General features: G+C 42.0%; 1 protein-coding gene across 2 annotated transcripts in view; it reads right to left on the reverse strand.

Moving 5' to 3' along the window:
* Positions 1-15,317, reverse strand: part of CUNH10orf67 (chromosome unknown C10orf67 homolog) — a 140,545-nt gene that overhangs the window by 36,169 nt on the left and 89,059 nt on the right. For both annotated transcript variants that reach the window (XM_088454222.1, XM_088454223.1), the window contains 4 exons: positions 10,886-11,020; positions 9,346-9,431; positions 9,206-9,271; positions 1,581-1,668 (listed from right to left, as the gene is read on the reverse strand). In XM_088454222.1, the coding sequence (XP_088310348.1) occupies positions 1,581-1,668; positions 9,206-9,271; positions 9,346-9,431; positions 10,886-11,020 (375 nt within the window). The remainder of the gene's footprint in view (positions 1-1,580; positions 1,669-9,205; positions 9,272-9,345; positions 9,432-10,885; positions 11,021-15,317) is intronic.

A 15,317-nucleotide genomic window follows, 5' to 3' on the forward strand; every position in this document is an offset into this window, starting at 1 on the left:
AGAAGGCAACCCTTCACCAATCAGCGGAGTTCCAATTCCGATAAAAGCGTGAAAATTGAAGCCTTTTCCGCCGATGCACCTTCGTTAGCATAGGTGCAGTGACCATCTGTTTGCTTTGGATCCCCATACGCAGCAGGGTTCGCTGAACTGTCATTTTAGACACATGTTTGGTGGCCCACAGGTCCATTTTGACAGTGAGCTGCTCCACTGTAGCGTGTCGCTCGGCCCTCACGCACCTTCGTAGTCGACGTTCACCTCTCACATCAATGGCACGTGGTACTACGCAGTTTTCCACGTCAGTTATTTGCAATGGTGCCACTTGTCCAGTCACGATACACCTTCACCACAGCAGCACGCGAACAGTTCACAAACTGCGCTGTTTCAGAGATACTGCCACCCTTGGCCCGAAAGCCAATAATCATCCCGTTTTGCAACTCGGATAAATCGCCCCTTTTACCCATGACAGTAACGAGTGATATGTGTGCAGACGGACTTTTGCACACCTTATATACCCACCAAGCCAGTGCATGACACGTGATGTACTTCATGGGCTACACGCTGCCAACATCAAATGTTGGAGGTTGTCATAATAATGTGACTCGACTGTGGACAGGGAAATGTAACTGAAGGTGTTCATATCTCCCGTACACGTCGGAGACTTCACCGTCTCAGAAAAAAAATGGTGTCATGGGGGTGTATGCCGGCTTCCATGCTTGATCGCAGCATGTGGACGGAAACTGGATGCCTGTTTCAGACTGATATTTTGCTCCCAGCATGGGACGAGTGCAAGTTCAGATAGTATGATGAAAGTTGCTGCTGCGGACGCAAACACAGTGAGTAGGATAGGCCTTCACATGCAGACACACATATTTCTAGTATACACCGGGTGGTTTCTCGAATAAGGGAGGAAGTAGGCTTCCGTGACCGCACATGTATCTGTGTCAGGCCTTATAAATGGAATAAACTCTCTGGGAAGTATTATTTCATTTGAAACTACAGCTAGTCCTTACGTCACTCGCATGTAACATGTATCTTATACATAACGGATTGCAAATGTATGACCTTACAAGCATGATTACACATTGCGCACTTTTAGATGAAAATTTTTGATCAAAAACAATTTGAATATCAGTCAATTTGGATATTCACATATGAAATGAATTAGATCTATTGTCACCGGCATATGTATCAATTACATAGCAACCAGTTATAAATAAATTAATAAACAAAAACTGGATTGAATGACGGCTTCTAACATGTACAGCCAACAAAAGATCAAAAGGGGTATCTAACAGCGGTCAAAAATGTAAAAGAAAGTAGAACCAGCAGTGCTCACAGAAGAACATCGGGGAAAAGCATTGGGTGAGGAACTCAATGCTGAGTGATCTTTACATTTTGTCCATAAACCTCTATTAGTAATAAAATCTCGGTTAGTGTAACCTAGACCGGCACACCGAACATCTAGTGAAATAGAAGAAACCTTCTAAACTCAATTCTCAAACATACTGAAATGGATAAAGCTCACATTACACAAGGTCTCTGGATCTGGCCACATAATAGACAGCACATTTAGTACATACCATGTAACTGACGGATACTCGGTGCAGGTTCACAGCCTGGCGATGGAGAGACTGCCTTAGGAACATCTCGTCTTTAATGGCATAAAAGCTTCATTAAAAAAAAAATAAAAGACAAATATATTAATATTAAACGTTCATCACTCATCAAGCACCATTCATAAACATTACTTTAATTACTCACTGTATAGCAGCAGAGAGGTGAGAGCTGGTACCCACAGAGGTGATGAGGCACTGGATAGAGGCAGGTCTAAGTGGGTGTATGGGGGAGATAATCTCAAAATGGGGCTTCAGATCTATGAAGGAGTGTTATTGATGGTTTTGTAAATTAGGGTAATTTCAATTGGAGTAGGGTTACTAAATTTTAATTTTAGATGCCCCAGGGTAGCCTAGTATTTGTTGTTCCATAAGTGCCGGCATGCTGGGGCAGGCTGACTGTAACTTGTAGTCCACCCTGTAACAAACAATGTTATTATCTATTATTTAACCTATAACCCCGCACCAACTGCCACAAGGGATGCTAGTTCCTCGGGAGAGAGGGCACTCTTTTTTGGGGGGGTCCCCACTTTCTGAGGAATTCCAGCCCTGGGCTGACCAGTTTGAGACTGGTTAATGTAATGGCAGTGGGATCCCACGCTGATTGTCCCCCTGCTATGGCATTATCCCTCTAGCTGGTTCAGCCCGATGATGGTTATTGGAGAATAGGGGGAACCATGTCTTTTTCCCCTATTTTCCAATACCAGCCCAGGCTGAGAGGTAATGGACTGGTTACTGATTTTGGGGGAACCCCACGCTTTTTATTAAAAAAAATTTTTTAAAAATCCAATATTTTGTTAACTTTTTAACCTAATGAATCCTGCACAGACCATAGTGATCTGTGCAGTGCATCTCCCAGACTCGCTGATCTATTGTTTGGGTGGGTTTTCCGTTGTTTTACAGTCGGTTATAAAACCGACCATTAGTAAATCTGTAGATCCTCTATGTGGAAAAATCAATTGTTGGTCCGATGTTCTAAAGTTAATTTTTGTTGTTGTTTTGCCATTGAATTTGAATGTTTGGTTTGCAAAATTGTTGAAAAATCGACCAAAAACCCCAAAGGTTGCGGGAGAATTTGTGTGTCCAAAGTTTTACCAGCTCCATTGGCCAGGACGGGAGAATATCAACCCAGTGCAAGGGGCTCATCTATATAGAGTACTGTTGTCACGGCTAACTCTGTGCTGGCGTATTGCATGCATGGAAATAAATGCAGCTATTCACCCTTAAGCAGAATATCATGCATATATGTGATCACACCACCCCCATCCATTTCTTTGCTGAAGTAGCTGGAATTTCTATTAGTGCACATTTGCACTAGGCCTATTCTTGGTACAAGAGATCAGTCTGATATCAGACAGATCTCGGAGTAATCTGCAAGTGGAGGTAAATACGACTCAGAGTCGCCTGTATTTGATGTTTTGCATAGTTGCCTATGCTCAGCTACGGGGCATGCACAGCCTATAAAATCACAATATCCACCCGCAAAAAATGTAGTTGTGTGTTACTCTGAATAAGCTTCTGGATTTGACATGTTGAACATTAGGTATCATTGGAACATCCGTGTGTATTAGAGAGACAGTAGACCACATGAGATGAAGGCAAGAGGTTATGGGAGAAAAGGCAACTTAAGGACAGCATAGAGGTAGCACTGTGGGCCTCATTTCTAATTGAGCATTATCATTCACAATGAGTGCTAAAAACTTGTTGTGTATGATAAATGGTGCTCCAGCCAATCAGATCCCAACTGTCATCTGTTTGAAAAATGAAAGTTGGGAGCTGATTGGCTGGAGCACCATTTATCATACGCAGCAAGTTTTATTGATAAAACTCATTGAGAAATGTCTCTCCCATCACCCACGGTGGGAGCCAGAAGATGGAGCTCATGAGTGAGCTCCAGCCCGGCTCCGGCACAGCAGCCAATGAGAATCTGTCTGACCCTCATTGGCTGCTAAAACAAACACACCGCCACTGGGTAGTACGAGTGTACTATCTGGTGCCAGTGTTTGTTACTGTAAAGTGTTCATTTTTAATACTTTGTTGAGAATCCTTTGCAGACAATGACTGCCTGAAGTCTGGAACTCATGGGCATCACCAAATGCTGGTTTTCCTCCTTTGTTATGCTTTGCCAGGCCTTTACGGCAGCTGACTTCAGTATGTTGTTTGTTCGTGGGTCTTCCTGCCTTTAGTTTTGTCTTTAGTAAGTGAAATGCATTCTCGATCGGGATGAGATCAGGTGATTGACTTGGCCATTGCAGAATAGCAGTATGTTTTAGGTCATAGGCCATTCATACTAAGAAGCACTGGCCAATCAACTTTGCTGAATTTGGGTGGATCTGACCAGACAGTATATTCCTATGCACTTCAGAATTCATCTGGCTGCTTCTAGTGAAACCGTGCCATTGGAAGCCATGCATGCTTATGTCATCACACTGCCTCCACTGCTTATTACAGATGATGTGGTACGCCTCGGATCATAAAAACATTCCAAGCCTTTTTTTCCCCATCATTGTGGTACAGCTTGATCTTTTTTTATATAAAGTCTAATCTGGCCTTTCTATTCTAGATGCTTATGAATGGTTTGCACCTTGTGGTGGACCCTCTGTGTTTGCTCTTGTGAAGTCTTCACTGTATAGGAGACTTAGATAATGATATGTCTACCTTCTAGAGAGTGTTCTTCACTTGGCTTGATAATGTGAAGGGGTTTCTTTTTACTATGGAAAGGATCCTGCAATCATCCACCACTGTTGTCTCCCATGGACCTCCAGGCCTTCTTGTGTTGCCGAGCTCACCAGTACATTTTTTTCTCAGGATGTACCAAACTATTGATTTGGCCACTTCTAAGGTTCCCTTAATCTCTGATGGATTTATTTTGTTTTTGCAGCCTGACAATGGCCTGTACCACTTGCATTGAGAGCTCCTTTCACTGCATGTTGTAGGTTCACAGCAACAGCTTGGAAAGAACTCCAGACCTTTTGCCTGCTTAATTTATAAAGAAACAGTAATTAATAGCCCACACCTGTCCATGAAACAGCTTTTGAGTCAATTGTCCAATTGCTTTTGGTCCCTTAAAAAAGAGGGGGCTCCATATTAAACAGCTGTATTTCCTAAACCCTTCCTTTCTCCAGTAGTTAGAGCAGCAATATAATAGGTTATATCAGCTGCCTGATCAATAACAGGTTTCATCCACCAGAAAATGAACAAGGATACAGAAATGAGGCAGCGATCTTTCGGATATGCTGGATGATTTTCAGCATGTCCGACAGAGCGACAATTGGTCGGTCGCGGCAATACACTGTACAATTATCTGGGTGATCAATATCCTGCGGATCGACTAGAGTATAGAGTATGCCCAGCATTAACATGGGTATTTAATTCTGACAAACAGCTATCCTCTCTCAGTGCTACTACTTTTAATTTAAATCTGGTTTTGAACAAAAAGGCTGGGTACCCCCAAAAAACAGCACTGCAATGCAAATGCCCCTGACATCAACTACAAGTGCTAGTTCATATGATGTTATTGGAACAAATAGATTCCATTCTCTAACCCATTTTCGAGCTCTAACAAAAACCTTGTAAAAACATGTACTTTGACTCTAGTGGGCAAGAGGCCGAAATACACTGAAGTGACAAAAGTCATGGGATAGCAGTATGTAAAGATAATGATAGGTGATGCCACTGTACTGTGACGTCCTGGAAATGACCAGACCTGCATCAGTTGTCGGACATCTCGTGAGACAGGTTGAAAACCGGCTAGGCTGCTCATTACAAGGCAACGTGAATTATTGAAGTTCAAACAGGGCATGATGGTAGATGCCCGACAGATGTCACAATCCATTTCCAAAGTTGTGCAGACATTCAACATTTCTTAATTTACGGTGTCACGTGTGTATCGGGAATACCTCTTGGAAGGCATTACGACCCGCTGTGGATAGCGCAGTGGCCGACCACCAGTGCTTAATAATTGTGACCAGTGGTATCTGGCCAGAATTGTTTCGTGGTAACAGACAAGCAACACTGGCTCAAATCACATCCACATTCAATGCAGAAGGTACCAGCAGGTCAGTGCAGCGTTCTTTATCTTCCATAGAATATGGGAGCAGAAGACCCCACCAGAGTGCCCGTTAACACTACGACACAGAACACAGCGCCTCACCTGGGCTTGTGATGTCACTAATTGGACTCTGGAGGACTGGCAAAATGTGGTGTGGTCCGATGAGTCACGGTTCCAGTTCTTTCGGGCTGATGGTAGGGTTTGGGTGTGACGCAAACCCCATAAGGCTAGGGACCACAGTGGTGAACAAGGCGCCATGCAGGCTGGTGGTGGTTCCATAATGGTGTAGGGTGTGTTCATGTGGCATGGGTTAGGTCTGCTGGTCCGCCTGAACATGTCATTGACCGGTAACTGCTATGTTGCATTGCTTGATGACCGTTAGCAGCTCTTCATGGACTTCATGTACTCCCACAAAGATGGAATATTCCAGCAGGATAATGCACCGTGCCATCAATCCCAAGTTGTCCAGAATTGGTTCGAGGAGCATTTTGAGGAATTCAGATGAATGGTGCGGCCACCACGTTCGCCTGACATAAACCTAATCGAGCATTTATGGGACGTGGTGTAGAGGTCCATTTGCACCCAAGATCTTGCACCTACAAATATTAGTGAGCTATGGGAAGCTATCCAGACGGCATGGGTCAACATCTCTCCAGAGGTCTTCGATCCATTTGTGGAATCGATGCACTTCGCTGTGCTAGAGGGGATCCTACACAATACTAGGTACCTATTCCATGACTTTTGGCACTATTAGTAATTGAAGGATATTAATTAAAATGTAATGAGTAGAAATCTTGAATATGTCTTGGTATACTTATGGTACTGTTACTATGTCAATGTACACCTCCAAGAAGTATAAATTAAGCTTTATAAGAGAGACTAGCATAAAGCATGGGGGATTTTGTCACTTTGGCTATACAATAACAAACATTAAAGAAACATGTGTTATATTTCATAGGATGTAAGAGAACGTGAGGCTAACATCACAAAAAGCGGAATGTTTAAACAAAAAAGGAGAGTACATTTATGTCAGAAATGGCATCCCTGGGTTGACACAGTTAAACATTGTTTAATAAAAGTAAGAGATAGTGAAAGGGAAAATATGACTCAAAATGCAAACAGGCAAATCGTGAGCTTATGAAACAAGATAAAGGACAACAGGCATCCTCTGGCTTATCACATGTGGCCAACAAATCATAAAGCTGTCTTTACTTATCTTTGTTCTCTCCTACTTGCTGATGCCATACCACAAGGATACAATTGTAGTTAACTAGCAGTCGCATCAGGGCAGCCACACTATTATAATTAGTCAATCATTGCACAACTAATCTGAAGAAAGGTCTGAGTGATTTGCTCCGGGAATAATAACACCAAGGGCAGTTTAGAATAAATTCATCCTTATGCTAGGTACACACACTAGCAGGTACATTCTGCTGATCCGATAAACGTTCCGGTCCGACAGAGCGATTATCGGATCTCTGTTCACCCACACACGCTGAACAATTTCTAGCTCTAGCAATAGCACGCACGCAGTTCAACTGTGAAAGTATGCTAATTCATTGCGGTCACTATGCCGCCGCAGAACTACATAAGGACGCCCACATTACCTTACACACATCCGTTATGTTTAGCAAGACTGCGAAAACATCGGTACATTCGAGTACCATCGCAGCCTCACGCACAAACCCTGACCTTACTCAGAAATTGCTAACTTCCATGCACGCTATGAGACCTCAGGCTGTGTAGGGCGTCGCAGTGGCTAATTTATGTATGCCCCTGCAACAACGTTCAAACGCACTGTCACGTCTGTGGGCCTGATTCAGACCCGCTCGCAAGTGAGACGATGGTGGCCCAGTGCGCTTGCGCGGCGTGCGTGAGCCCCAGAGCGAGCGCAAAAAGCACTCGCTCTGTGGCTCACTACAAAAGGGGCGGCTGTCGATGTTGATCGACAGTTCGCCCCGTTTTGTAAAAGGTGGCCGAGGGGGTGGCTTCACAAACGGAGGCGTTCGCTGCCGTTTGTGGGCGGCCCAACTGAAATCACCAGTGATGTCAGTGAGAGAGCTTCCGGCTCTGTTGCATGTTTGGGAATGAAACATGCAACAGAGGGACACACTAGACAATGTCGCTCATGAAGTGAATCGTCTAGTGTATATGCCCCTTAAGGTGATTATCCACTAGACGATTAAAATGAGCGATTGAACGATTACGACATCGTTATTGTTCAATCGCTCGTTAATCGTTCATAAATCGTACATTAAAATGATGAAAACGACCAGCAATGTGCGCTCCTGCTGGTCGTTTTTCAACATCAATCATCTTCTGAACATGCAGGCCAACCTGCCGATAACGAAAGGTTGTGCATGTTCAGGGATAAGGGAGGGTGTCTGCACTGAAGGACATATCGTTCAGTGTGGGCACATTATCCCCTGCACAGGATGGAGAACGATTGCATGATTACAATGTTGTAATCGTACAGTCGTTCCACTCTCGTGTAGTGGATACGCACCTTTAGTCCTCAAGGCATCCTAGCTGTCTAGGTATTAAAGAGATCCATTCTTAAGCACAGGGGATCTAATTAAAACCTCAATCAGTTTGATTTAACCATCTATTTTCAAGCCTGGATATTGTTACAGCGCATAGGCATTTCTAATTGGATCTCGCATTTCTCGGGAGTGTATATTCGTGCAATGTTTGCGAGTTTCATGAAACAAACTCGCTTTTGGAAACTCTCACTTAAATTCAATTAACCCCTTAGTGTTCCTTGAGGTAGGACCACCAAGACGACATGTGGGCCTGGATGCTGGCGGGCATGGCCACCAGGAGGGGATGCAGCTACTGTACGTCCCCTCATTGTGTACATACCAATGGTGCACGTCGCCCATGGGTAAGGTAAGGCGTAAGTGTGTGGTCATGGCATAGGCTCTAGGGGGAGGCTTGGGGTTAGGCACAAGGGGGAGGCCTGGAGGTTAGGCACAAGGGGGAGGCCTGGGGGTTAGGCACTAGGGGAAGGCTTGCGTTAGGCTGCGGGAGGGGATGGTTAGGGTTAGGCTGAGGGGGGGGGTCAGTTATGGCTAGGCTGCCGAAGTGAAAGGTGAGGGTTAGACTGCAGAAGAGGTGGGTTAGGGGAAGGGTTAGAATACTTACCTGCATGCACTGACAGTTTTACGCTGCCGGGATACTGAATGCCGGCATTATCAACTCCGGGATTGCGTACCAAACCCATTGAATACATAGCCAGTATACATTTATAAAGTCTCAGGTACGTCACTTGTTCCAGTCACTGTATGTAGCCTCACAAGGTTATAATGATGTTCCCTGCAGACTCCATAACCAGTCGCAGTCCTGTATAGGCTAATATTCTCTTGGCACATCATTTCTACCTTTCACTATATTAGTTTTGTGCACATATGCAGATGCTGGTCTACAAATCTTGAGCCCCTTTTTTGTAAAATGTACACAGGGTGCAGATTAGGCCTTTGCCACCATGCGCATAGAAGCTGAAGTGAGCACGTCCTGTGCATGACATGACGTCATTCCTCACCTTTGTTTTAGAATGTCAAACTTCTTCTCCCAGGTCTTATTCAGCCTCTCCAGCTCCCTCTGTAACCTACAAGGTGGAAAGTGTCAGGTGGGAATCTGGAGATGTGACCATACTCTGTGTATGAAACAGTCACTTACTACCTCTCTATGGTATTTGTGTCCTCTTCTTTCACCCTTAACAGGTTCTTAATCTGTGAGAGCAGCTTCTCCTTGTCTGCATGTATACTCTGTTACAATGAGAAAATAGGGTTGGAATGTATGTAACACATTTTAAGGGATTTTGGACTGACGCATTTATTACAGGCAAGGGGATAAATAAATTGCCAGGCAATGCCTACTAGGAAAATGTGCCCAAATGTGGGAAAATAACACAAGTGCCGACATAAAATAGTGGGTGTGGCTATTCTAAAAATGTGGGTGCGCTTATATATGAGTGAGGCTGATTTCATACTGTGAACAGTTATTACACAGTTCTCATCAAACAGTTTAAAAAAATATATTATAAACAGGAATTGTGAATAGATCATGGTTTCATATTCCAGGATATAAAACAGAGACAGGGCTGGCTTAGAAAAACTGGGACTGTTTCATTCATTAGCCCTGGGGGCCAAACAAGTGCAGAAATGACAGAGTTTGGCTGTAGCCTGAGTATGGGTATTTTACAAATTATATTTTGTACTGTTGATTTAAACAACTAATATACTGTATATGTAATTCTCCAGTGAAGTCCGCTAATTATATTTAATTTTCTATCACCTGTGGAGGAAGCCTGCACTCATTATATAAGTGTAAATTAACCAATCTATAAAGTGCAATTCCTCACTCTGCTTTGTGTGTGGTCAACATAATATGGGTACTATATAATTCTAAAGGGAGATTCCTCAAACCTTCTAAAGAGGACAAGTGGGGGTTTTACCCATAGCATTCAATCAGATTCTAGCTATCATTTAATTAATTAATGTACAGGATAAATGATAGCTAGAATGATTGGTTGTCTCAGGCAACTCTTTCACTTGTCCTCTTCAGTAGGTCTGATAAATCTCGCTCTAAAGCCACGTATCCATTAGGCGATTTTAATGAGCGATAGAACGATTACAACATCGTAATCGTTCAATCGCTCATTTATTGTGCACTATAATGTCGGAAACGGACAGCGAGGCGCCCTCCCACTGGTCGTTTCTGACATCAATCATCGCCTGAAGATGCTGGTCAATCTGCCGATAACGACAGATTGACCATGTTCAGCGATGAGGGAGGGTGCCTACACTGAACGACATATCATACAGTGTAGGAACTACAGGGGATCATGAACTACTGTACGATTACAATGTTGTAATCGTACTGTCTTTCCATAGTCGGGTAGCGGATGTGCACCTTAAGTCCTTATTATATAGCAAGTAACAAAAATGTGTTAAAATTCCAAATTATATCAAATTGTAACCCAAGATATTTAAAAGCACTTCCATTCACGGTGGGCAACCATTGTGTTGATTGATATTATGAATATGCAGTCTGTCAAATGAAGAGAAGTTGGCACCTCGTTAATATTGGTCACGTGTTGTGAATAGTATTAACCATACAGTGTGGTGATGTCACACTGCAAACACTTTCTGTAAATGTCTTTGTAGTCTCTGGCACACCTTCTCTAGGGGGAAGCTTAATCCAGTAAATGACTACTCACATCTACTTCAGGTTTAGGTGACTTGGATTTTTCTTTCATTTGCTTCAGCTGTTCTGCTTCAAGGATCAATTGTTGTTTTTGTCTCTGAATCTCTCCCATGAGGCTTTCTTCATGTTCCCGTTGAAGTTGTGCTTGCTGGGAATGACAGATAAAATTGTATTTGAACTTTCCTACGGACATGTGAATTTTGAACTTAGGTGACTGCGTTATGCAAGATTAATGAGCATAGACTTTATAATTTTGTTATCAATGTCCTACTAGGATGCATAAGGCTAGGGATCCCCAGGACTCTATGTGTGTAATTATCACCTGGATGTCCCGTCCTAAATTACAAAAAATATTTGAAGTACCCCTGAACGGCACAGCAAGTACACCTGGGGGTAATATCCAGTATTATTTCTTACTATCCAGTATTATTTTTACTGGGTTTTTTCTCAATTGTACAGCACTGCAGGGTATAGTTATGCTATATGAGTAAATGTTTATAATAATAGATTATTATTATTATTATTATTAACACATATACCCAAAGGAAATGGACAAATCTTTTGATTTTGTCAGGCTATAAATGACTAAAATTACACATGCAAGATCATGGAAGTAGTAGATATACAAAATGAACATTCAAACCCACTGCAACTCTGGTGCCTTGTCAATACATATTCTTAAAAAATAATATTATTGTTAATATAAATAGAAATAATGTAATTATTTAGAGGGCAACTCCATCCAAAACCTAAAATTTATGGTGCACCTTGAGCTTCTCTCCAAAATAATTCTATCCAAAACTACAATTTGGGGGGGGGGCTTTATCACACTTTAATAATATATAGACATGTACTGTTGTACAAGAATATAAATAATTGTGCTCTGTACAAAGAATTATCAAGGACCAGAGTAATAAATAGAGTATTACTTGTAAACCATCGCTAATAAAACAGAATTATACTTTGCGTTTATTGGAAAAACAGACTTCGTTCTTTCAACTTCATAGGTCAGTAAAACACTTTGCACAATGATGCTGAAGCTGCTCTGCTAATGCAACATTTTCTGCTGTGCAAATCTCATAGGATTTAAAAAGGAATATTGTGTGTTCTTCACACGTTTATGATTTGTGTATCACATTGTTTTTCTTACCCATTGGCCATGTTTCAAAAACTAACCAAAGCATGGTGTGCCACAGATGTATTTACAAAACAATAAACACCACATGAAAAAAATAATAGTGACTCGATTTAAATAAATAATTAAATATGGACGGAAGCGGAACTGTTACTATAGAGTTTACACATACACAGGGATTTTACCCATAGGCTTATATTATTTTATAGCAGCATTAGTTCTAAGTGTCCTGCAAAATTCCAGTAAAACTAATGGGGTCTATTCATGAAGCAGGGAATACCCCGGTTTAGCTGAAATCAGTTCATGGAGCAAGTTACCGTGGACAAGTGTATTCCTTCTCTAGCGGCACCCCCGCTCCATGGCTGCACCGCTTCCCCATACTTATGTATAGCGAGTGCGATTCATAGGAGAAAGGAAAGCTCTCCTTTCCGTTCCTCTCCTGCATACTGATTCGCCATCTGAAGATGGCGTAATCTGTACTGCAAGCCGAATAGAGCAGGGAAGTTGCACAGCCCGGCACATGGCACGGTCTCCTTTTCCCAGCATCCTTTACAGCAGGTCTGACCTGACCTGCTGCTCTCAGATATCAGTGCATGAGCAGTGAGAATACAGACACATCAGGCACTCAATGTCTGTATTCTCACCGCGTCCAGGGATCGCGGAGGGGCTGGACAGCGCATGAAGACGTCGGAGAGGTAAGTATACATGAATGGCTACTAAACATCATATCACATCGATGTGATGAGATATATAGTGATGATTATCGTGAGCCACTTCATGTCCTATATGAATAGATCCCAATGTCTCTTGAAAATACTTCCTAACCTCTGCCTTAGACCTGCAACTTTGGTGAAATTGTTCACCGTGAACCCAGATCCTCTCCACTCCAAGTTGTCACTTTTATGGTCATCACACTTCCCACTTAACAGTGGCAACACTCGGCAATATGGTCAACTTGGCACTAACAGGGCACACTTAACCTCCCTACAACCATCATTATTATTGAACCATTTGTTGATGACTCTTCAGTATCAATCTATACAATGTATATACACATATATATATATATATATACATATACACACATATACATACATACACGAGTGCTGATTGAAAAGTAATTAGACTGTCTCTGTTTTTCTGTCCCACAGGTAGACGTGGCAACGCTATGCTGGTTATTGTGAAGCTCTTACATCGATGTATCTGAACCTGCGGTTGGACTGCCGTAGTCGTCTTTGTTTGGTAACAGCGAGTGGAAGATCTTTGTAAGTTTTGTCATTGTGAATGAGGAAACATGTCTGTGAGATTACATCAGAGATGTGTGATTGAATTTTGTGTTAAACTTGGAAAAAGTGGAAATGAAACTCATGAAGTGTTACAGCAAGCATACGGTGGAGAAACAACTAGCCGTGCTGCAGTATTTCAGCGGTGAAGCACTTCAAAGAGGGCAATACGCTAGTGACAAACGAAGCGCGTTCTGGCAGACCATCCACCGGACTCCACCGGTTACAGATGTCAGCATTGCCAAAGCTGCAGAGATGTTGCAATATGACAGAAGGTAACTTTACGCGAACTTTTGGCTTCACCTGGCATCTCATTCCAACGGGTTCAGCTTATTGTGACAAAGGAACTGAGAATGCATCGTGTGTGCCAGGTGGGTACCCAGAAATCTCACAGAAGAGCAGATGCGACGACAAGTTGAATCATGCAAGGACACCGCTAGAATGTCAGAGAGGATATCCGATTTCCTAACATCGATTGTGACGTGTGACGAATTGTGGATTCGTCTGGAATCCAAACAACAGTCCAGTGAATGGAAACATGTGAATTTGCCTCTGTCCAAACAATTCTGTGTGTTTCCTTCAGGGTGTAAAGTCATGCTTCTGCTGTTTGTTGATGAGACCTGTACGATCCTACAGCACTGGGTTCCCCATGGACAGACAATTAATGGTGACCACGATGCAAACATCCTGACACTTACTATTTTGGACAACTTAGTACTTGGTCCATATATCTGATCTGGAATGAGAACTTCTGGATTTGGCCCTAACAGATAAGCCTTTTACATATTTTTTATTGTACACATTTTGTTTATTCAACAAATATTCTTTGGAGATTTTAAACAATATTGCGCTATAGGGGGTATATTTACTAAAGTGAGTTTTTAGAAGTGGAGATGTTGCCCATAGCAACCAATCAGAGTCTACTTAACATTTAACTAGCACTTTCTAGAAGATAATAACTAGAATCTGATTACTTGCTATGGGCAACATCGGCACTTCTAAAAACTCTCACTTTAGTAAATTTACCCCTAGGTATCTCTATTTGTTATTCCATTAAATCCATAACAATGAGAATGTAAGGAGAACTCAATAATGAATTTGGATAAGTTCCATAAAGAAACGTTTAATGGGCATCCTGAAAGATCTTTTTCTGGTACGAGCATGTACTACATATACGCGTACCTATTGACAATTTTTTACCTAAACAGTATTATACCTTCTTTTTCCTTTTCATGTTATATACATCTGTTTATCTTGGAGACCTGGTCGCAGATTGACCTACATTTTTCAAAAAGACACAGGATCTCCCTATGCACAGCTGAGCATTGATGTCACTTTGTATTGCTATGCAGACACATCGCCAATATTGTCTTTTGTACTTGTTACTTTCACATTATTTGTTTTCTCACTGAAGGGCGCTATCATCAACACCAAATACTATACATTTTCACTATTATGTGCATACTAATCAGGATCTTCTGAAGAAAATCAGCCACTCCTTAAAAAAGGAAGTCGCATGAATGTGTAGAATGAAGGTGAATTATCTTCTGTAATGTGAAATTGTTTCTTTGCTGCCGTACAAAGTACCATAATAGTTTTTTTGTACTGACCTTATTTATTGTATTATTTATAAAGTGAATTATTTTGCACCTTTTGAGTATTGTTTTGTTATGTTAAGCGCCGAGTCACTTTAAATAACAAACATTATATACATATAGAGCAAATTTCTTGTTTGTTTTTTACCCCCGCAAGGTATGGATTAAAAAATGTGGCTGGGCATCAACTTCCTGGGCCAAGACTTCATCATTGCAGAGGCGGGGGTCCCGCTCATCTCATATATATATATAATAAATCCAAACAACTTATTTCCAAAACAATCCTGTGCCCTGTGTCCTAACCTCTATATAATCTAAACCAGTATTTGGCATCAGGTGGCCCGCTCAGTCTTCCCTTACAGCCCCTACCTTCTTCATAGGGGCTGCTGTCATAGGAGCCTCTTCAAAGATTTAATGTATTAATTTAACTAA

Source organism: Taudactylus pleione, unplaced genomic scaffold (genome assembly GCF_031769625.1).
Source record: "Taudactylus pleione unplaced genomic scaffold, aTauple2 ptg000610l, whole genome shotgun sequence".
NCBI lineage: Eukaryota > Metazoa > Chordata > Amphibia > Anura > Myobatrachidae > Taudactylus > Taudactylus pleione.